This window comes from Penicillium verrucosum (assembly GCF_028828655.1).
Source record: "Penicillium verrucosum strain IBT 35672 chromosome Unknown utg000001l_segment0_segment0, whole genome shotgun sequence".
Taxonomy (NCBI): domain Eukaryota; kingdom Fungi; phylum Ascomycota; class Eurotiomycetes; order Eurotiales; family Aspergillaceae; genus Penicillium; species Penicillium verrucosum.
This window is the reverse complement of record NW_026643210.1, coordinates 10,639,506-10,659,560: the sequence shown is the minus strand read 5'-3', so window position 1 is coordinate 10,659,560 and position 20,055 is coordinate 10,639,506. Positions and strand designations below refer to the sequence as shown.

The following is a 20,055-nucleotide window of genomic DNA, read 5'->3' as shown; positions in this document are numbered from 1 at the left end:
GTCAAACCAGATATGGCGAAGAAACGGTGTTGCGATAAGAGGATAGAAGAGGACAGAAGAAGAGGATAGAAGAAGAGGGTAGAAGAAGAAGAGGGAGAAGGAAAAATGCGGAGGCCGAGCAATTCCTACTATGACCACTAAGATTGAGGAGGAAAGTGCGTTAAAGCTTACTTTGGATCGCGCCTTCCTTGATGGCCAACTAGTCACTGGCGTTGTTGCTATACTCCATAGGTGGTTCAAAGAGTACCTACTATTGGAATACCTGAATAACTACAATAGTCTACTCTATAAAGATTCACCCACCCCCTAAACTAGCGGCCAAGATCAGGTTCACTTTAGATTCACTTCAGATTCATCTCAGGTTCATTCCGGGTTCATTTCAGATTCATTTCAGATTCATTCTTACTTTAGTGGGAGTTCGGATTATTATAGATCCTACATCTAGACCCCTAAATTAGGAAATAGTGAAGAATAGATGAACTTGGAGTAGAGTGAAGATGCCATGCCATAGGCCCTTGGTGAACTTTGGATCCCGATCCGAAATGATGACTACTGGGAACCCCCAGTCTGCTGTCTACCAGAATGTCAAGACTGACTTTGACCAGTCTACCCCTTGCTAAGTTGTCTTCCCTGGTATAAATCTATTTTGTTTCGTGAACTTGTCGGTTATCGCTAGGAGCGCATCGAATCCTTCGGGCGTTTTGGGCAACCCTATAATGAAGTCTATAGTGATCGTGTGGTATAGGATCGGTAGACTTAGAATTAGTTGAAGTAGACCGTATAGCCTATGCCGTAGAACTCTATTCTCTAAGTATATTAGGCATTTTTGGATGTATCGTTTAAGTAGCTTAGCGCCTTTATAAAAATAAAGGCCCTTTATTCGTTCCTAATATCTATCGTAACCCTAATACGCTTACTGATTATAGACTAAGCCGAAGATTTCTTTCGTTATAGACTTTGGTAGACAAAGTGCTTCTAATCCGTTATTATATATTAGGTATAATAAGTTATTATCGTCTAGTCTGTAGGGTAGCCTCGTTGGCTATAGGTCGTCTATAGCTTATTCGTCCCGGAGTGTTTACCTGACTTTTGATAGTCGCGTATCTTCGTCGTAGCCTTATGTTATCTTTCTTTTTATAGTGGCGGAAAGCTCTATGAATACCATACTGGTTGGCTGGCTTTCTGCTACGTCCGCGGGGAAAGCGTCAATACCTTAGGGTAAACGTGTCTAGGTTATTTTCTTCAGTTGGCTTTGTGGGGTTCGTACTCCGGAGACGCGAGAGGGCGTCCGCCACTTTGTTGGTGGCGCCTGAGCGATAGAAAACCTTTAGACTGAAAGTTTGAATGAACTGTGCTGCTCTTACCAATCGTAGATTTTGGTTCTCTGTAGTTGCTGAACGTAGGTTTGTGTTGACTGCAATGTTGACTGTGGCGGCGTGGTCTGTGTATATAATGGCTGGCTTGTCTGCTGGCACTGCTAAAAGAAGATGTCTTATCTTCTGTAGCATCCAGACTAAGCATGCTACCTCTAGCTCGGTTGGCCAGTATTTCTGCTGTGCCGTAGATAGCAGCCGGCTCAAATGTTACGTCAAGCATTCGCCACTGAATAGGATTTCACAATCCGTCTCGACGCCGAGCGCAGCTTGAGCTACGCGGCCATGGCAATGAAAAACTACTATGACAAAGCTCACCAGAGGAAATGGTTCTCTCCAGGAGACTATGTCTACTTGCGCCTCGGCCACGGCTACGACATCCAGGCAAATCAAAACCTACCCCGGAAGCTAGCACAGCGCTTCGCTGGAAAATTCAAAGTCATCGAACGCGTCGGACGCCTAGCGTATCGGTTAGAACTACCACCAACCTGGACAATCCATCCTGTCATCAGCGTGGAGCATCTAGAACCAGACCCGCCCGGAGAGGATTTATGGGAGCGTACACCCGAGCCAGCGCAACTGCCACCCATTGGCCCACAGGCAGTAGAAAGCATTCTTGACAAAAGGCAACGACCAGTTGGCCGCCCGCGCGCCGATGGAATAAGGGCAATGACGACTGAGTACAAAGTACGATACAGAGGTCGCGGAGCAGCCAGCGACATCTGGATTCCCTCTACCGAGGAAGGATATGGTGACCTGTTCATCCAGTACGACCAACACAACGCCGGCCCCAATTGATTTGAAGCCCACTGCCAGACAAAGCTACAAAACACCTCAAACCCCTCATTTAGGAAATGAAACATTAATTACCAAGAATTGACAGATTATCTCTGATAGAGAAGACCGATGTATTGGAGTTTACAGCCCTAGGTTCTTTCGATGATTATCCAGAGCTTTACGGTGTATCTCTTCAACCCGCAGAGCCTTTTTGGGGATTGACTTCCATGCCTCTTCAACATTCATTAGATCCTGTCGAATCCGCTGCCGATTTAAGCTGACTCTTTCCCGGGTTCTTGGCGGAAGCGGTTTGCCATATAAGTCCACAAAGAATTTGTCCTCCGGCGGCAGACTGAGAAGAGTATCCGGAGGGATGCAACCGACTAGATAGTGATACTGCATTTTAAAATAACTCCATATTAGTTGGTTGCCGCCCGCTTTCAATGCGTTTTCGACAATAAGATCGATCAGAGCTAGAGAAGATCAGTACACGACCAGGACTACAGCCAAGACAAAGTTGAAAGAGGCATCCACGCTGGAACGCTTACCATCCAAATAAAATAGCCGCTTTGGAAATCGGCATCGTGAAGAATCATGTAGGAATGAGTTCGTCAATAGACTCGATTCTGAGAGATCCATATGCCAGAAACTCGCGGGAACAAGCATAACCCCTGGGAAGGCTGGAGATGCGCAAGGCATCACCAGTCTGTATCCTGGCCAGCCTAGAGGGGAAACGCTAGCATCCTTATCCACATATTTATCACGGACAGGGGATGCTTGGAATCCTTGCTGAAGAACGACAGAGCGGGCATCTTCAAGCTGTTCGTCTGCAACCGCAAGATAAAATTCGCAAAATGACTAAGGGATAGCCAAGGGTCCGAATGATAGCATCGCCAGTGATACAGTGTCTGATTCTGTGCTCCTCGAGAGATTCCGATATGTGATAAAGAGGCCATGCGGAGGTTTCTTGAAGAGGTCGATCGGCGACGTAATCAGCCATTTGTCATATTTGGTGGGGACCTCGGGACGATGTCCGAAACGGGATTGTGGAGAGCTTTGACCTCGGGAGCTCGTTGGGGTTTGCCAGCGGAGAAGGCAGGAGGGATGCAGCAAATACAGTTTGATGGACTGAGGAGGAAATGAAAGAGGAGAGAGAGGATCTAACTAATTAATCTACTGGAAGCACTTCCGTCACGTGATCGCGGATGGCATAGGGTTGGGCTTACTTAGTCCACGGGTTGCCAGTTTCTCCTTAGCAATCACCCACTAGTAAGTAATAGTCTAGCATGAAACTCACTCTCCAACAAATAACCGGACACAACAATCAAGAATCGTGTTGGGTCGCGATCCATGGGGCTGTGTACGATGTGACAGGTAGGAGACTCACAATACCTCCAGGTGCTGCGACCTAAGACTGACTTCAGCAGAATTCTTGGACTCCCACCCAGGGGGTGCAACCGTGATTTTGCGATGTGCAGGTAAAGATGCGACTGCGGATTTCGACTCCGTTCATTCACCGGAGCTGTTGAGTGAAGCACTCCCTGAAACTGCGCTCCAAGGCTACATTGATCCCGCCGAATTGGACAAGCTAAAAGACACACCGAATACGGTGACTGAGAAGCAACCAAAACCGGTCGGTGACAGTCCTCCGTCGTTACAGAGCCTAATCAATCTGCAAGATTTTGAAAAGGTTGCCCATCAGAGTCTGCGTGCCACGACATGGGCCTATTACTCATCTGGCGCTGATGATGAGCTTAGCAAACGGAATAATGCTCTGGCATATCAAAAGATTTCCCTTCGTCCACGTATCCTGCGAAAGATTCCTACTATGAATACATCCACTGCGATTTTAGGGTATTCTACTTCGCTACCGGTGTATATATCTCCAGTAGGCCTTGCAAAACTTGCCCATTCAGAGGGCGAGTGTGCGCTGGCTGCTGCAGCTGGCAAAGAAGGACTGGTCCAAGTTCTCGCAAACGGATCCAGCATGACGATTGAACAAGTGATGAGGAGTCGTACCTCCCCGAACCAGCCAATTTTCCAACAACTATATGTTAACAAAGACATTCGGAAGTCTATTGAGACTGTACGGCGAGCTGAAAGAGCTGGTGCTAGTGCTATTTGGATCACGGTCGACTCGCCTGTGGTGGGGAAACGTGAGATGGACGAACGGCTCAACTTAACGGTGACGGTATGTAGTCTGCCTGTGTAGGTGTTGTTGGATTTTCATTTTATTTGCTAACTTGTTTCAGGCTACCGATCATACCGAGGAAGGAAAGGGAGTAGCGAAAATCGTGGCCAGCTCAATATCTCCATTCATCGACTGGGGGATTCTCACATGGCTCCGCCAACTGACAGATCTCCCTGTTGTCATCAAGGGAATCCAATGTGTGGAAGATGCCGTGCTTGCCTACCAGCATGGTGTGCAAGGCATTGTACTCTCAAACCACGGAGGACGCTCACAAGACACGTATGATATCTCCGAACTGTGACCCTTTCCCCACACCGAGAGATACTCATTTATATAAACAGAGCACAATCACCACTTCTGACTCTACTGGAAATTCGAAAGTTTGCGCCTCACTTGATTGAGGGTAAGATGCAGATCTTCATTGATGGTGGCATTCGGCGCGGAACAGATGTGCTTAAAGCTATTGCGCTAGGAGCGACAGCTGTCGGATTGGGCAGACCTTTTTTGTTCAGCTTGTCCGGATATGGCGAGAAGGGAGTACGACGGATGATCGAAATCCTACGACAGGAGATCGAAACAAACATGGTCTTTCTGGGAGTTACGAGTCTCGACGAGTTAACACCCGAAATGGTGAATACCAGTCGTTTGGAGAAACATTTGATAGCCAGCGTGAAACTATAAATTGAATCAGTGCTCTTACAAAACATCTTTTGCTTGAATATAACCGCCAAGAATAATACATCACCCCCATTCTCCACCATTCTCCACCATTTCTCCGTGAACAGTCCACCCCCACGCGGGCATCCTCCGATGAGGGGAACCTTGGAAGTCGACTCTCAAAGGAATACCCATTCATTCTGTGTGCATTGTATGTGCGTATTCCATTGCTCACAGAATGTCGGATCAAGTTGATGTCCTCGTCTATGGGCTCGGAGCGTGAGTCAGGCCTATTTCACAAAAACAATGATATACTGACTTCTATAGGATTGGCTCCTTCTACGCCTTTATCCTAAGTCGCTCCAACCGCGTACGGCTAACAGTGGTGGCACGTTCAAACTATGAGGCTGTTAAAGCAAATGTGAGTATCGTACTGCGCATTAGTCTATTCCAGTATTAATAGGTGAACTCCAAAGGGAATTACCATCAATAGTGAAAATCACGGCCACCATACTTTCCATCCACACCGAGGTATATGAGCTATCCACCATCCAAATCAATATTTCGCTAATAAGGGAACAAGTGGTAAAATCTCTCGCGGACATTCCACCAGTGGACTACATCGTGTGCGCTCACAAAGCGATCGACCAGGATGAGGTAGTAGCCAAACTACAGCCAGCCATCTCCAACAAGACTACTTTTGTCGTCATTCAGAATGGGGTCGGTAATGAGGAACCATTCCGAAAGCAGTTTCCTGAAAACTCGATCATAACTTGTGTGGTGGGTTCACTTCCCATCGTCAAATTCTACACTCTCATCTAACTTCCCCAGACATGGGTAGGAGCTACGCAGACAAGTCCTGGAATTGTGGCGCATACCAAATCCGAAGATATGCAGATCGGCTTATTTTCTAACCCCAAAGTCGAAACCCAAGTCGAGCAAAGACGACTCCAAACATTTGCTGATCTTCTCCGCAATGGCAAGACCCGGTTCCAGGTCCTTGAGGATATGCAGATCCAACGATGGGAGAAAGTCGTCTGGAACGTAGCATGGAACTCGTTGACTACGCTCACTATGGTGGATACACAGTCATGGTTGAAGTCATCGGAGGATGCGATGCCTTTCACACGCCAGTTGATGCAGGAGGTCATTAACATCGCCCGTGCCTGTGGTGTTCCGCTCAAGGATGGTCTGATTGACCAGCTTATGGACAAGATCAATGCCATGCCTGGAATTGGGAGCAGCATGCACACAGATTGTAAAAGTGGACGGCCAATGGAGATTGATGTTATATTGGGCTTCCCAGTGCGAAAATCCCGAGAGCTCGGAATCCAAGCTCCCTATTTGGAGACACTCTACGTTCTTCTTCGGGCGGTTGATGGTCGACTCAGACTTGCGCAGTAGAACAAGAAATATGATATTTGTTTTGGCTTCAGCTCGATAATGTACAGCTTGCTATAGAATCTAGATGAAATGAAGGTGTATGTATTTCAAAAGTCCCACCAAAATCATATCACCGTTATTTAAACTATCTGTGGTAGTCCAGCGTACCCGAGACTAAGATCAGTCGTCCACTTCCTACGCTGAAATGCCGTGCGTAGCGAAATACACTATACCCTTTTGGTCTCGGTCGACCTTGCTCAACGTCGATTATAGAGGATGTAGGACTCATGCGAGATGTTCGAAGTATCGTCATATATATGAAATTTCTTGCCTGTCAAAGGATCTTTCCCATGTATGTGCCACACGAGACATTGTCTCTCCACATTGGCAACCTTCACACAAAGCCCAAAGATAGAATAGTTGCCATATTCAGTCAGAAAGGCGTTGCAGCGAACACACATATGTTCGGACATTTTTTTACAATGTACCAATGCGACGTCCCCGGCCATGACGTCCAAAATGCAAGCGAACAAAGTAAGGACCAGCTTGCTTGTCCAACCGTCTATCTCAGGGGGGCTATCGAAGTCAAAAACGCCCATGTTCGAATGAATATATAACCGAAACATAATATAGCGTATGCAAATCAGAAGAAAAGTCGTATCACATAAGAGGCAGTGTCATCGGGTCGGAGGTGGAAGTGGGGGTGGAGGTGGAGATGAAGATGGAGGTGGAGGGGGAGGTGGGGGAGGATGAGGGGGGAGGATGAGGGGGAGGAGGGAGAAGAAGAGGAGAGGGTGAACTGCGGATCTCCTGTAGCTCAATTGTGGTCGTCTTGTCCACTTCAACTTCCGGGGGCCGTTGGGGGAATCGGCAGGTTTGACAATCTCTGCTTCCTGGTCGACAGCGAACCGCCAGCGGTTATCGGCACCCATGAACATGCGGAAGCCATAGCGTTTGTTCAGGGTTACGAGATGAGCATGCCGTTTTGCACTGCTCCAGGCGTGTGTATCAGTGAAATCATGAAGCATTTGGCTGTGCGAAATCCAGGGAATGATTGCTCCAATGGAGCGCGGCATTCGGGGTCCCCGGAACCGGCCGCGTCGTGTTCCGAACACTAAAAGGACAACTATCGTGTCGAAGACAACGATGCCTAGAGCGATGGCGAGTGACGGGGCAGACTGAACCATGCGCCAGGTAACGCGGGTAACGGTGGCATCTGTGGCCGGAACTGGGTGAGCAAGAGGTTCAAGATAGATATCGCGCCAAATGGAGAAGTAGGTGCTGTAGACCAATCGATATACAATGTCAGTCATGTTGGTCAAAAGAGCGGGGTCCAGGGCGTCAAAATCGGGATCGGCGTGTTCGTAGAGACGGGCAACAAGGAAGCCTGCCCAATCATAGGAAGAAATGTTGTACGTTCCGTTCTGCATTGATGTATTGCCCACAAAGCTGCTAGGGATAGCCGCAAAGACTTTGTTGAATTGACCGAGACTAACGGTCGCATTGTCGTACATGGTTCCATGGGTGATGGATGTCTTGGGAATAGCGTCATACCAAGCGATCTGTCCCTTCTGGTCGAAAGAGATAGAATAGTTTTGTAATTTCACGTGTGGTTCACAGTGCAATGCAATTGCGTTGTCATCGGTGACTGGGGTGTTCGGCAAATAATCCCAACGGCCGACAACCAGAACGGTCGACGTCTGGCAGATGTCCGATTCCTCAGTGTCGTCTGGGGACAAAAAGTGGATAGATAGCGAGATTCCTTCCTGTTTGCTTTTTAAGGGCGGCATGCGTGCCATGCATTCCATGGAGGAATTGTCAAACAGTGCATAGCGCCAAGATTGATGACCATTAACCGTATCGTAGACAAGATCGTCTGATGAAAGGGGTTGACACTTCAGCTCAGCTCCAACCCCAAGTGTTGAGGCGCTGTAAGTCACATCTGGGTTGCGATCGCTCACGTGTAATGGGATAAAGGACTGATCTGCGCCAGTCCAAGAGAGCATAGGGGATCCGCTGCTGATGCTGCTCTGGATCAAATCATACTCAGTGAATTCCGCCGCGAAGTCGGTCTGCCAAAATACAGACTGGCTATAGTTCATTGACAAATCGCTGGTCTCCAACGTTGAGCTTGTCAACTCTTGAGTGAAAAGCGCACCTGCAACGACAGTCAAAGCCATGTTCGCGACGCACGCAATTGACACAACACACAACAAAGGCTGCCGGTTACGAACTGCCTTGAAGAAAATGGCGAGCGGACTTTGGGACGAGTAGTTCAATGACAATGACGTTCTTGCCAAGGCGTTGCCGCGTTGCAAGTGAACCCAAGGCTCCAAAACGCTGAGGTTTCGGTGAATAGAGGTACATAGAGCCCCGACAGACGATGCAACGACAGAGGGTAGGAAGGAAAGAACAACCTGGGACACGCTCGAGTCGGATTGGTTCATGTCGCGAAAGCAGCCATTTCTAGCCAAAGACGCGACCACTAGTACGATGAGGATAATGACAGCAGCTAGCGCCAAGAATTCAATAAGAAAGAACGGAATTACGAGGAAGTGAGGCATCGGATCCACACGGGTTTTGAGGTTCTCGCCGAGCTGGACAGGTGATCCTGAAGATACAGTCAGTTATGATTCTCGAGGATGAGTAGCATTCCAAGGGAGTGGTACAAACCATCGTCAGCGACAATATCCAGCCTGTTGCCAAAAGGGCCTGGTCGCCAATAACACCGTGCATTTTTGAAGATACGACGAAGTTGCCGAGTAGAGAATTGATGAAATTCCGCTACTGGCTCACTGAGGATGTTGGATGGGTGAAAAATATCGGCAACAATACTGCACATGGCACCAATGGACCCTGGATCACTTTGGAGAAACAGTTCACGCGAGTTATACATATAAAGGAGGTATAATGTAGTCAAAGTGGCTAGGGCAAGAATGAGCTCAGAGCAAAGGGCCGCAAATTCAACGACAGAGATAGCGACTCTGTTCGACGCGCGCTCGGCGGCGAGATCCATAGGTGCACTATCGGGATCAAACATGCGACCGAGTGTGAGTACAAAAGTCTGCTTGACGTCCCGCGCAATTTTGGATTCGAATTCAGCCTCTGTCATAGCGATCGATGTGTCGAGCACCAGCAGAGGCTGGATATCTCCTAAGTCCTGGCTGATGATAGGGAGTTCAGTCACTATACGAGCCCCCGTGGTAGCATTTTCACGGATGAACAGCATGTCACTGGTAAACGGAGCGCGTTGAGAGAGCAGAGCTTGGAAATGATCAATATTGAACTCGGCTTTTGTGAGCTCGCGGGTTGTGGCTCGATCGACTGTAATAGAAATTATGGAGCTGTTGGAGTGCATACTCACGCGAGCCTCCGCTTTGTGATAAACGATGTCACAGGCAAAAGCCGTACCAGACGCGGAGTACTCGGTCGAGGTCGAGGTCAAAGTCGCACTTGGGCTGGTAATATCGACTCCGATGAGCATACCATATAGATCATATGGATCGCAGTCGAATTCCGTGAAGGCCTGGGGTTGGTCCGGAAATCCTTCTTCTTTTGCCGCGGAACTGATCATCGGCTCCCAATACCGTATTTGCGTGTAATCGGTGCCAGGGAAGAAGACACTCTCGTATTGAAAGTCAAGCACACATTTGTTGGCCCCTCCATATGCATCATCCAAATCAATACTACTGGCATTCCACGAAATTGTTGGATATTCCCCCTCGGGCTCATTGACAGTAACGGTGAGCGTGTCCCCAACAAAAACATCCTCGCATGAAAGTTGTGCCCAATATATCGTCTGGTCAACAGTCCACACTATGCTGTCATCTTGCTCGCTATCGGGTATCTCCACGGGCGCCACGGCGTACTTGGCGGATCGGGACCGAGATAATAGCTCATTTGAGGAAAACACGTCGTGAAAAACATCGGCTTGTAGTGAGATCAAGTTCGCTTGTGCGTCCAAATCCACCAGGTTGGACCAACTTTTTATAATACTGTCGTTGACAACCGTCACCTCGCGTAGCTCCAATACCGTACTCTGTAGAGCGGGAAGAATTATTCGGATCGAGAGTGTGACAAAGGAAACCCAGAAGACTACCCAGTGACGGCGGATTGCGGCATTGATCGGGGTGAGAATGGTTTGGCCAAAGTTATAGTTGATGAAAAGAACTGTTGCCGGCGCTCCCTCGGGTCGAGACAACTGAAAATATGGTTCCAGGCGGAGCACATCGAAATCAGTCACAGTCCAAACCAGGACGAGTACGAGGGAGATGATGATAGGGAGGTAATTGTAGGCAAAAGATTGTGCGTCGTTGACATCTTCCGTGTAGTCAAAAAAGATCAATCCCCCTCGACGATCGCTATACTGCCGCATCCCTTCCAGAGTCAGGAGCATTGTTAACATCAAACATATCAGGGAGATCAGGTATGGTGGGCGCAGAGACACTGGGCGCCAACCTCGGGGTTGACGACGGAAAGGCGGCAAACGACCTAATTCACATCTCGATTAGCGTATACTCGTATGCTCGTATACTCCGCGAGGATGAACTGGCAATGGGAAAAGGGGGAAGGGGTGTCAGACGAGAACCACCACTCACTAGTAAGTCGAGCCCAGCGCCCTACCCCATCGCTACCGGACATGCTGGATGAGGTCCCAAAGGCGGACAATGTATTTGATACAATCGAAGCGCATTGCCAAACCAGGTTTCAAGCACTCAACATAACTCTCATGCATACACAACGGGCCATGATTCCAACAAAGGGGATGAGAGACTAAGGTTTACGGAGGAGACAAAGAGAAAGGAGACCACTAGTAAAGCTCGAAAAACCGGATGAAAAGATCGACCAGGCCAAGGCCAAGAACACGAGAGGGATCTGGGACATTACGAAGGAAAAGAGGGAGAATCGATTTTGTTGTGGCTGTGCTGATACCCGCACGTGGGGCGGAGTAATCCTGAACGAGACCCCGATCGACTGACTACAACACGCGATGTGGAGTTACATATCCCTTATTTCATTCATATTAAAACGTCTATATTATTGACCTGAGAATACTATGAATCGAGAATTATGTCGTGTGATCACAAATTCTAGCAAGATTCAATTGATCGTCTGATATATATATATATGCATTCTGGTTGTGAAAATAACAAACAAAACAACCATTTATCCCCAATTGAAACGAGTGATGATTAACGAGCGATGATTCGGGATAATGTCTAGGAAAGACCCATAGTTTCAAACATCAACAACGGTCAAGTTCTACTACTCATATAACTGGCAGTCACTGAAATAACATGACCAGCATTTAGATCAGAGGATAGTAGATGACGATGTAATACCGGACGAAGAAGCAGAGCCGGAAGAAGAAGCAACGCCGGAAGAGGAAGCGAAAAGACCGCTGAAAGGCTTAGGGAAGCCAGTTCCAAAGGAGGCGGTAGGGGTGAAAGTACCAGTGGGAGTCAAGAGAGGAAGGGTCTCGGCGGCGCGTTTCTGGGCACCCCCAGAGGCAATAGCACTGCCGATGGACTGGGCATCTTCTAGCAGGGACGGAAGGTCGGTGGGAATCGATGGAGACTCGCCGCGCTTCTGAACACCGGCAGATGCGATAGCGCTACCAATGGATTGCGCATCTTCCAGCAGGGAGGGAAGATCTGTGGGGATCGACAAAGATTCTCCACGCTTCTGGGCTCCAGCGGAGGCAAGCGCAGCGGCGGCCGACTGAGCATCGGAAACCAACGAGGGGAGATCGGTGGGGATAGAAAGCGCCTCGCCGCGCTTTTGTGCACCCGCAGAGGCAACAGCGCTACCGACGGACTGGGCATCTTCCAATAGGGACGGAAGGTCGGTCGGAATCGATAGAGACTCGCCGCGCTTCTGGGAGCCAGCACCGAGAGAAGCGAGGGCCGCCGCCACGGACTGTGCATCAGAAGCCAGCGACGGGAGGTCGGTCGGGATGGAGGTGGCCTCTCCGCGCTTCACACCACTTCCGCTGGGGATAGGCGCCAAGGTCAGGGGCTTAGATCCAGAAGACGGATTGGCAGAGGACGATGGCCCCGCAGTGCTGGAGGCAGCGAAAATGCTGGGGAGAGGCGGCTTGGTCGACAGATGAACAGGAGTCAACAAAGAGTTGGATGCAATGTGAGTGCCGTTAGAGAACGGGGCACCCACGGCAGAGCCAGAGAGAGCGAGAGCAAGGGCGGCAAATGAAGTCTTCATTGTGCAAAGGGATTGAAAGTATTGCAAATATTGAAGCAATGAAAGATTGTTGGTCAATGAAACTCGCGCAGCGAGGGAAGTTTGTATGAAATAAAGATAATGTTGGTTTACAAGAAGGATACCAGATCTGCTTGATCGAGAAGAATCGAACAGAGGGATGCCGGGGATTTTATATCTTTCGTCGGCTGTAGCACACCATCGATTCTCCAGAGCGACCAGCTACTGCTTGTCTCTGTATACGGCGGGTCTGTTCCTGGGTGGTTTCTTCCTTATCTTGAGAACAGCCGTTCTCTGGTTCAGTATGGCAATCACCAGATCTCGTCATCGGCTATATCTATTCTCCGAGGGTTCGCGGTATCCAAGCCCTGAGTGATGAGCTTGATTTTGATGTTTTATGTCGATCAATTGCCCGCATTGGGGCCTCGGTTGGGGGGCCTTGGGGTCTACCGGTGGTACACATGGGCCATGGCCAACGGTAGAAACAGTCGCAAAATTGTAGAATGCACGACATTGCCGATCATCGGTTCACATGTTTGGGTTTATTCCAAGGTTAGGTCTCGCACCTACGTGTGAAGTACGAATTAGAGCCCAGTATCGAAGTTTGGGCGTGCACGTGGGACTTCCAGGGTTCCAGGGTTTGGACACATTGTGGGGACTGTTGGACGCATTTGGAATAACCCCCGTTGAATATGGGGAACTGTTTGTGGAGAGAACATTGAATGGTTTTCATATTTGGGTACCCAGTGGTTCGTAGTTTAGAAAAAATTGAGGTGAGAATCCGCCGTTTTACAATCCATGGATATATAGGTAGACCAGGTCTACCTAGGGAGTTGTGAGGTTGAGAGTTAAGAATTTGTAACCGTGGTCGATATAAACCTATTTGTATGGTTGTCCATGGATCTCTACTGCATGTGGTTGAATTTTCCGACTCCAATTGGAATTAGGTACCGGGCCCTGTTACCTGTACTACCGAGACCGGGTCCATGGGTCGGCATCGGCATGCCTAGGTAATCTATGGACATACGGAGACCTAGTATATCCGCCATTTTTGAGTTCGATAGGGCATATATTTGAGTATACCTGAGTACTCCGTACGAGCTATATAGACATCCAATCGGAAATTCTGGATTTTAACCGGCCATTCTTTAACCTATGCAGAGCACGGTGAAATATGCTAACTAACTAGCATTAAGCCAGAAATCATGAACGCGCAATGTAGAATAGTAACCCACGGATGAGGACCTTGCTCAAGATAATATCAGGAACGTTGTATGCAAGATGTTTTTTTTTTTGGATGTCTTTTGAGTGTCTTTTTGTCTCTCCCTTTCAGATATACCTTTTCTTCGACGCGTTGTAAATTTCATAATAAATACTTGTGTACTCCTTCATCTTAATCACCGAGGTATGATTGCATGAAGCTCTACATAGAGGCTTTCGATGGTCTCTTTGCTTTTTTCTACTACCTCAATTGCAGTCTCGGCAAATACACACCTTCCTTCTACAATTGGCAGTCCGAGTACAGGTTCATGACTGCCAGCATCTAGTAGTACCTCCCGAAGTACAGCTTCGGGTTTATTGAAGCTCAGTTCTAGTATATAGAGTTCCGAGCCCCAGCCTCTACCGAGTGTGCCGTTTCCGCCCACTTGGCTTTGTCACGCGGATGCTAATACAAACAACTTCTATAAGCTTTGAAATTGGGTATCAAGAGTAAATCTGAATTATCTTTCGACAAAGAGAAAAATAGAGACCTGTATTGTTCAAAGTATCTGTACAACAAGGTCGCGTGGGATAACTATGTAGCTGAAGTTGGTGAAATGCGGAGTGGGGGACCAAGGCCTTGGTCTTGGCAGTCGGAGCTTTCCCCGAGAGCTGTCGCTCCCAAGCACTCGCTCCCCTCTTGTTACTCCTCACCTACCTCCAATCCCCCTCTTCCCCTCGTCAACCATGGGTATTTTCAGCAAATTTGTCAAGACAACCGTCGCCGGCAGCATTGCCTCGGTCGGTGTCTTCTGGGGCGCCACGCGCAATGACATTTTCGAGACCATGGACAGCTCCGATCCCATCTTCCAATCGGCCTTTTTCAAGAAGTTCAACCCGAGCAACAACCCAACTCTCCATGATGTCTGCGTGCGTCGCATTCCCCTAGACAAGATCCAGCCCTCATTGATCGAAGAGAAGGGCAAATTGGTGGAAGCGTTCTGTGCCGGCGTTTGGGGTGGCATGGGTAAGTCCTACATTGGGGAAACCAGCCTCGTCACAATGCAACATACCCTAACTTCGTTTACTCTCCAGGATACATTCCCCAGCGAGCCTTCCTTGAACGAAAGTACCGTGGCCCCGAGACTGCCGACCACCTCTGGGACCGATCCGATCTCCTCTCAAACAAATACGAAGTAGGAACCCTTATTACCGACCACTTCGAAGTCGTGGAGAAGGATGAAGACCGTATAGTTGTTCGCTGCGGTGCCTCCCCACGTATCCGTGAGGTCCGCCCATCCGACGGCCTCTTCGAAATCGCTGCTGTGATCAAGCGGGACCAAGGCGTGGCCGAATTCAAACTGAAGAGCTGTTTCTACCAGGGCCTCGGAAAGGCGGAAGGTGTCCCCATGGATGATAAAACCGCTTGGGCACACCGTCAGTACACTAAGTTGCTACTGGAAACCGCTGTGCTGAAGAAGTGCATCAAGTAAGGTGAATCGGAGGACCTCTCAACCGCCGGGCGACGGAATTTATCAACCCAAAATGATCTTGAATTTTCGGTTGGGACATGGCGTGTATATATTCCTAATCATGTATCCCTAATCGTGGTCTACGATCATCCGAATCTTGGCTGAATCCGAGGAAGCTGATCTGCAGCGTCAAATTTGCAAGGTTTCTATATTCTTTTACCGTACATATATATTTCGTTCGACGGCAAATATTCCGCACTTTCCCCCTGACTAGAGGCTGATATACAAAAGAATCACGACTTCGCCATCTCTCGAGACTCCTCCGTCTCGGGGAAGTCCTTCTCCACTGCTGGTGTTTCTTTGTCACTAGTCAGAGTTATAGCCAACACAGTTGGGATGGCGATAACCAACGAGCCCATGCAAAGTCCCCAGTTCATAGCGAATTGAGACATCGCGGGTTCCTCCATGGCATTTATACGCCACGCCATTGCACCGCCAGTGCTCTGGAAGGTCTTGTATGCTCCAACCAGAACGGCTGCCGCGGCCGGGGAATTAGACTGGGCACCCACGAGCCAGTAGCAGAATGATTGCCACAATGCATCATAGGCGCCATAGAAGATGTAGAGGAACATCGGGCCCACTGAGATATCAGAATCTGTGTAATCGATATCCTGCTTCAAACCGTGCTCCAGACGGAGATCAGACCACACTTGGAACTTATAGCCGCCACCCCAGATGACCATTCCAGTGACGAACAAGAATGCCCATGCGATTCGAGCGCGATTTGGTCGGCTAACACCGGGGATATCGAGAATGAGACCCATGACAAGACCACCCAACATCTGCGCAATCCAATAAAGCGAGCCGTTGAGCGAACGCGTCCGGATATTGAAGTTCATACCGTTCACGGCATTCTGCTGGTAGGAGTAGAACACATTTGCCGAAAAGAAGAGGGGTAGCATGCACAACACTCGCCAGTTACAGATAGTCTGCAGGGAATGGCGAATAATCTGACGGAAATTCTTCTCGTTTTCCGGTGTGACCTGCATCTGGGCAACTCTAACATACGATGGCGGGCAAATGAGCACTCCCAGCACCCACCCGAAGGCCATGATGGTAAGCAAGGCAATGTATGTTGCGTCGCTGACAGTTCCGGTCTTCGATTTAAAGTTGAGACCGAAACTAGCCAGAGATCCAACACCACCGCCGAGATTGAAGATAATCCAGAAGGCTGCGATTGCGCGGCCCTTCTGTGACTCGGGCACATAGGTCGTCATGATCGCACCTTGTGCCACCCACAAGAATGATGCACCCACACCGAGAATGGCACCTGAGGCAATCACGAATCCGCCGTTGCCGGTTGCTGTTGTTGAGTACACATTAGCTGTGTAGATGACATACTGCGGCTCGGCAGCTGAACATACCGTTGAAACATAGAAGACTACCAGAGTACAATGCGTAGGTCCATCCTCCAAGTAAGAGACAAACTCTAGGTCCAACACGATCGAAGATAGGGCCGACAACGAAAAGAGCTGTTCCCGCAGTACAAGCTAGAAGAGCTACAGTCGCATTTGCAGCGACGGTCTGATCAACTTGACCAGAACCTCCAAGACCGCTAAGGGCATTGTACATCTAGTACAATTGTTAGTTCGCCTAGATTTTACAGTAGAATTCTCTTCAACAATTCACTCCCGGGCAGCAGAAGCAGATGAAACTGATCAAGATGATCTGGAACCAAGAATCCGTCCATATCTTGTACAAGGTCGAGCGGTTCTCATTTTGCTCCATGCCTGCAGCGACATGCCCTTCTTCGACTATTTCATTCGACATCTTGTGGACGTTAAACCAAAATTCCCTGGGAAATGACCGAGGTCTTATGTTATAGCCTTCTAGCACTGCCGATATTCCCCATGCTAGATTATTGTGGGCCAGCTTATCGAGTCTGAGGCCCCACGCGATACGGGGTTTAGGTTGCACACGAGAACAGGGTGTTATCATATGCATATCTCGCGTGGATATCTCCAAGGTAACCTCTGTGAAGTAGTAGCAAGAGTGGAGTGATCGCATTATCTTTAGGTTGAGTACGGAGGAGCATAGTGCAATTCCTTATCACACGACCTTCTCCTTTCTCAGTCCACGAATCCTGGAGAGAGATAAACTCCACTCTCTCTTCGGATCGGCTCCATCTGACACCATTCTGGGAAAAGTCTGGAGAAGAAATGAAGATCCACCCCGGTCGCTTGCTAACCGGTCCAATCCCACTCAGTCAAGATCCCTTCATTGCAACTCTACCTTGTAACGGCCCCCATATATTCAGACCACTAGGCATTTCCAGAAGACTTACGTACAGGTATCTGTCAGTTTCCCTCAACGGTATCAACCTCGGGAAATGCGGCGATATTAGGCACTTGACTTGCATAGCGCCAACTGGAAATGGATCCAGCTTCGTCTCCTCAATCGTCTAAAAGGCCCCCTTATCGCCCTTCTGTGCATAGTCTGATTCGTGATTCGTGAAAAAAAATACATGAAAGACACTGACAAGAAACGGCGTTAAGCTTGTATTCTTTCCAAGTGATCACTCAGGACACCCTGCATAATGGATCTCGGGAGTCTATCTCAACTCCAAACGGAGGGGGTCAATCCCCGAACCGTGCATATTGATCGCATGTCGACACTTGATATGTGCACTGTGATTAATGCCGACGATCAAAAAGTCCCCGACAGTGTTGTTCCTTGCTTGCCTGTTATTGCAGGAGCCATTGACGCATTGACCCCGCGAGTTCGACAAGGCGGCCGTGTGATTTATGTCGGCGCTGGCACCAGTGGAAGGTCAGTCATGCGAATCTTGGCCAACTCGTTAGAACAAAATTTAAACAAAGATTTAGGCTTGGAATCTTGGATGCATCAGAAATTCCCCCGACCTTCGCCGCCCCGCGTGGGCAGTTCGTTGGTCTGATTGCTGGTGGAGATGCCGCAATCCGAGAGGCTCAGGAGGGAGCCGAGGATGATGAGAAAGCCGGCGAGCATGAGATGAGATCTCTCAATCTGAATCCAGAGCTTGATACCATTATTGGAATTGCAAGCTCGGGCCGCACGCCTTATGTGCTTGGTTGTCTTGCTTTCGCTAAACGTCTCGGCTGCGTGACAATCGCGGTTGTTTGTACAGTTCCTTCGGCGATTGGCCTTTCAGGGAATGTGGACTTTGTTATTTCACCTGTGTCTGGGCCCGAAGTTGTCACTGGTAGCACCCGTCTTAAGGCCGGTACTGTCACGAAGCTGGTGTTGAATATGCTAAGTACCGGTACTATGATTCGCACAGGAAAGACTTATGGAAACATGGTATGACCGTAGTCTCCCCTGACTGTTGTACTTCAGCTAACGTTGAGGTTCAAGATGGTTGATCTCGTAGCCTCAAATTTGAAACTCGAGCAAAGATCCCGTAATATTTTGCGGAGGTTGAGTGGAAAGTGCCAGTCCTCATCCGACGCTGAATTGGACACTCTACTTTCCAGATGTAATTCCAGTGTCAAACTGGCTATTTTGGTTGCAGAGAGCGGGGAGTCGGTTGAGACTTGTCAGGGATGCTTTGATGCTGCGGGTGGAGTGTTGGCCAACGCGCTAGCTGCCATCTCTAAACCCATAGAACAAAAGCCCACAAGTACCGCCACTCAAAAACTTGCCTTATGCATTGATGGTGGTGGTACTAATTGTGCTGCTGTTGTGGCTGACGGCGCCAAGGTCGTGGGTCAGGGCTTTGCTGGTCCATGCAATCTGTATGACCTCTTCTCGTTCCAGCTTTATCCTGTGCGCTATTGTGAAGCTAACCATTATCCAGAACCGACAGCATTGGAAATATAGACGCAATCATTCCCACGTTACTTGACGCTGCTAAGGCTGCTTTGAAAGATGCTCTGCAAAGCGACGTGGAACAAACAAAGTCTTCGTGGAGAGAACATCCCCAAACATCGTTCAGTTCTGTGTGGATTGGACTGGCTGGTATAGACCGGGCTGGACTGGAGGGAGTGCTAGCACCCAAACTGAGACAAGTGTTTGGAATCACTCACAAAAAGGACCTCCAGTTAACCAACGACGTAGATCTGTTGACTGCAGGTGTTCCGCAGTCCTTCGGTACACCATCCATCCTAGTGGTGATCGCAGGCACGGGAAGTGTTGCAATGCGATATAAATGGACTGAAGCTGAACAAAGATACGCTCGTTCGGCACGTTCTGGAGGCTGGGGCCACATGCTCGGCGATCAGGGTGGTGGCTACACGATTGGTATGAAAGCCATCCAGCATACCCTAGGAATCTTCGAGGATATCACGTTGGGGCTCGACACAACTGGAGGTGATGAACTTTCGAAAGCAGTTGCGGAGAAACTGGGGTGTCAAATCTCCGAGAGTGCCAGTGTCGATATGTTGAACAATATTCTGACTCGGACCCACCCTCAGTGTGTGAAGGCACGCATTGCGAGTATTGCGCCTGTTGTTCTAGACTTGATGGACAAAAATAATACCGCATCGGCTATCGTGAGCTCTCAAATAACTTCACTTGTTGGGGAGACTCTTGGTCGCTTGGTGAAGCCTCAAGCTACTGGCTATCAGCCATGTGAGGCATCTGTGCTGGTGTTGGCAGGAGGATTGATGAAGAATGATAGATACAGGGCCACATTTGAGAAGCAACTAGACTCACACGGTTTGTATTTCAGAGGGACAGTGGTTGTTGAAGACGCGGCCCGTTCAGGCGCGACATATTTGAGTCGTTGAGTCCCGTTAGGGGACTCTTA

General features: G+C 48.9%; 8 protein-coding genes across 8 annotated transcripts; 5 read left to right on the top strand and 3 right to left on the bottom strand.

The window, feature by feature from the left end:
• Positions 1-1,452: 1,452 nt before the first annotated feature.
• On the top strand, positions 1,453-2,171 carry N7516_003890 (uncharacterized protein; the record flags this gene model as incomplete). Its single annotated transcript, XM_057216610.1, has 2 exons — positions 1,453-1,560; positions 1,611-2,171. The coding sequence occupies 2 exons, from the start codon at positions 1,453-1,455 to the stop codon at positions 2,169-2,171; spliced, it is 669 nt and encodes a 222-aa protein (XP_057078493.1).
• A 1,265-nt stretch (positions 2,172-3,436) lies between these two features.
• N7516_003889 (FMN-dependent alpha-hydroxy acid dehydrogenase) lies at positions 3,437-5,022 on the top strand (the record flags this gene model as incomplete). Its single annotated transcript, XM_057216609.1, has 4 exons — positions 3,437-3,524; positions 3,578-4,341; positions 4,403-4,620; positions 4,683-5,022. 4 exons carry the CDS (start codon positions 3,437-3,439, stop codon positions 5,020-5,022), a joined length of 1,410 nt encoding a protein of 469 aa, XP_057078492.1.
• A 214-nt stretch (positions 5,023-5,236) lies between these two features.
• N7516_003888 (ketopantoate reductase family protein) lies at positions 5,237-6,402 on the top strand (the record flags this gene model as incomplete). Its single annotated transcript, XM_057216608.1, has 5 exons — positions 5,237-5,277; positions 5,326-5,419; positions 5,475-5,529; positions 5,582-5,778; positions 5,830-6,402. The coding sequence occupies 5 exons, from the start codon at positions 5,237-5,239 to the stop codon at positions 6,400-6,402; spliced, it is 960 nt and encodes a 319-aa protein (XP_057078491.1).
• A 656-nt stretch (positions 6,403-7,058) lies between these two features.
• On the bottom strand, positions 7,059-11,022 carry N7516_003887 (DUF3433 domain-containing protein; the record flags this gene model as incomplete). Its single annotated transcript, XM_057216607.1, has 3 exons — positions 7,059-8,992; positions 9,055-10,872; positions 10,980-11,022. 3 exons carry the CDS (start codon positions 11,020-11,022, stop codon positions 7,059-7,061), a joined length of 3,795 nt encoding a protein of 1,264 aa, XP_057078490.1.
• Positions 11,023-11,694: 672 nt separating this feature from the next.
• N7516_003886 (uncharacterized protein) lies at positions 11,695-12,600 on the bottom strand (the record flags this gene model as incomplete). The annotated part of the gene is made up of 1 exon (XM_057216606.1): positions 11,695-12,600. One exon carries the CDS (start codon positions 12,598-12,600, stop codon positions 11,695-11,697), a length of 906 nt encoding a protein of 301 aa, XP_057078489.1.
• A 1,944-nt stretch (positions 12,601-14,544) lies between these two features.
• On the top strand, positions 14,545-15,290 carry N7516_003885 (uncharacterized protein; the record flags this gene model as incomplete). The annotated part of the gene is made up of 2 exons (XM_057216605.1): positions 14,545-14,824; positions 14,893-15,290. The coding sequence occupies 2 exons, from the start codon at positions 14,545-14,547 to the stop codon at positions 15,288-15,290; spliced, it is 678 nt and encodes a 225-aa protein (XP_057078488.1).
• Positions 15,291-15,562: 272 nt separating this feature from the next.
• Positions 15,563-17,099, bottom strand: N7516_003884 (putative MFS transporter; the record flags this gene model as incomplete). Its single annotated transcript, XM_057216604.1, has 3 exons — positions 15,563-16,632; positions 16,694-16,901; positions 16,959-17,099. The coding sequence occupies 3 exons, from the start codon at positions 17,097-17,099 to the stop codon at positions 15,563-15,565; spliced, it is 1,419 nt and encodes a 472-aa protein (XP_057078487.1).
• Positions 17,100-17,934: 835 nt separating this feature from the next.
• On the top strand, positions 17,935-20,035 carry N7516_003883 (putative glucokinase regulator family protein; the record flags this gene model as incomplete). The annotated part of the gene is made up of 4 exons (XM_057216603.1): positions 17,935-18,098; positions 18,155-18,608; positions 18,663-19,042; positions 19,105-20,035. The coding sequence occupies 4 exons, from the start codon at positions 17,935-17,937 to the stop codon at positions 20,033-20,035; spliced, it is 1,929 nt and encodes a 642-aa protein (XP_057078486.1).
• Between the last annotated feature and the right edge of the window lie 20 nt (positions 20,036-20,055).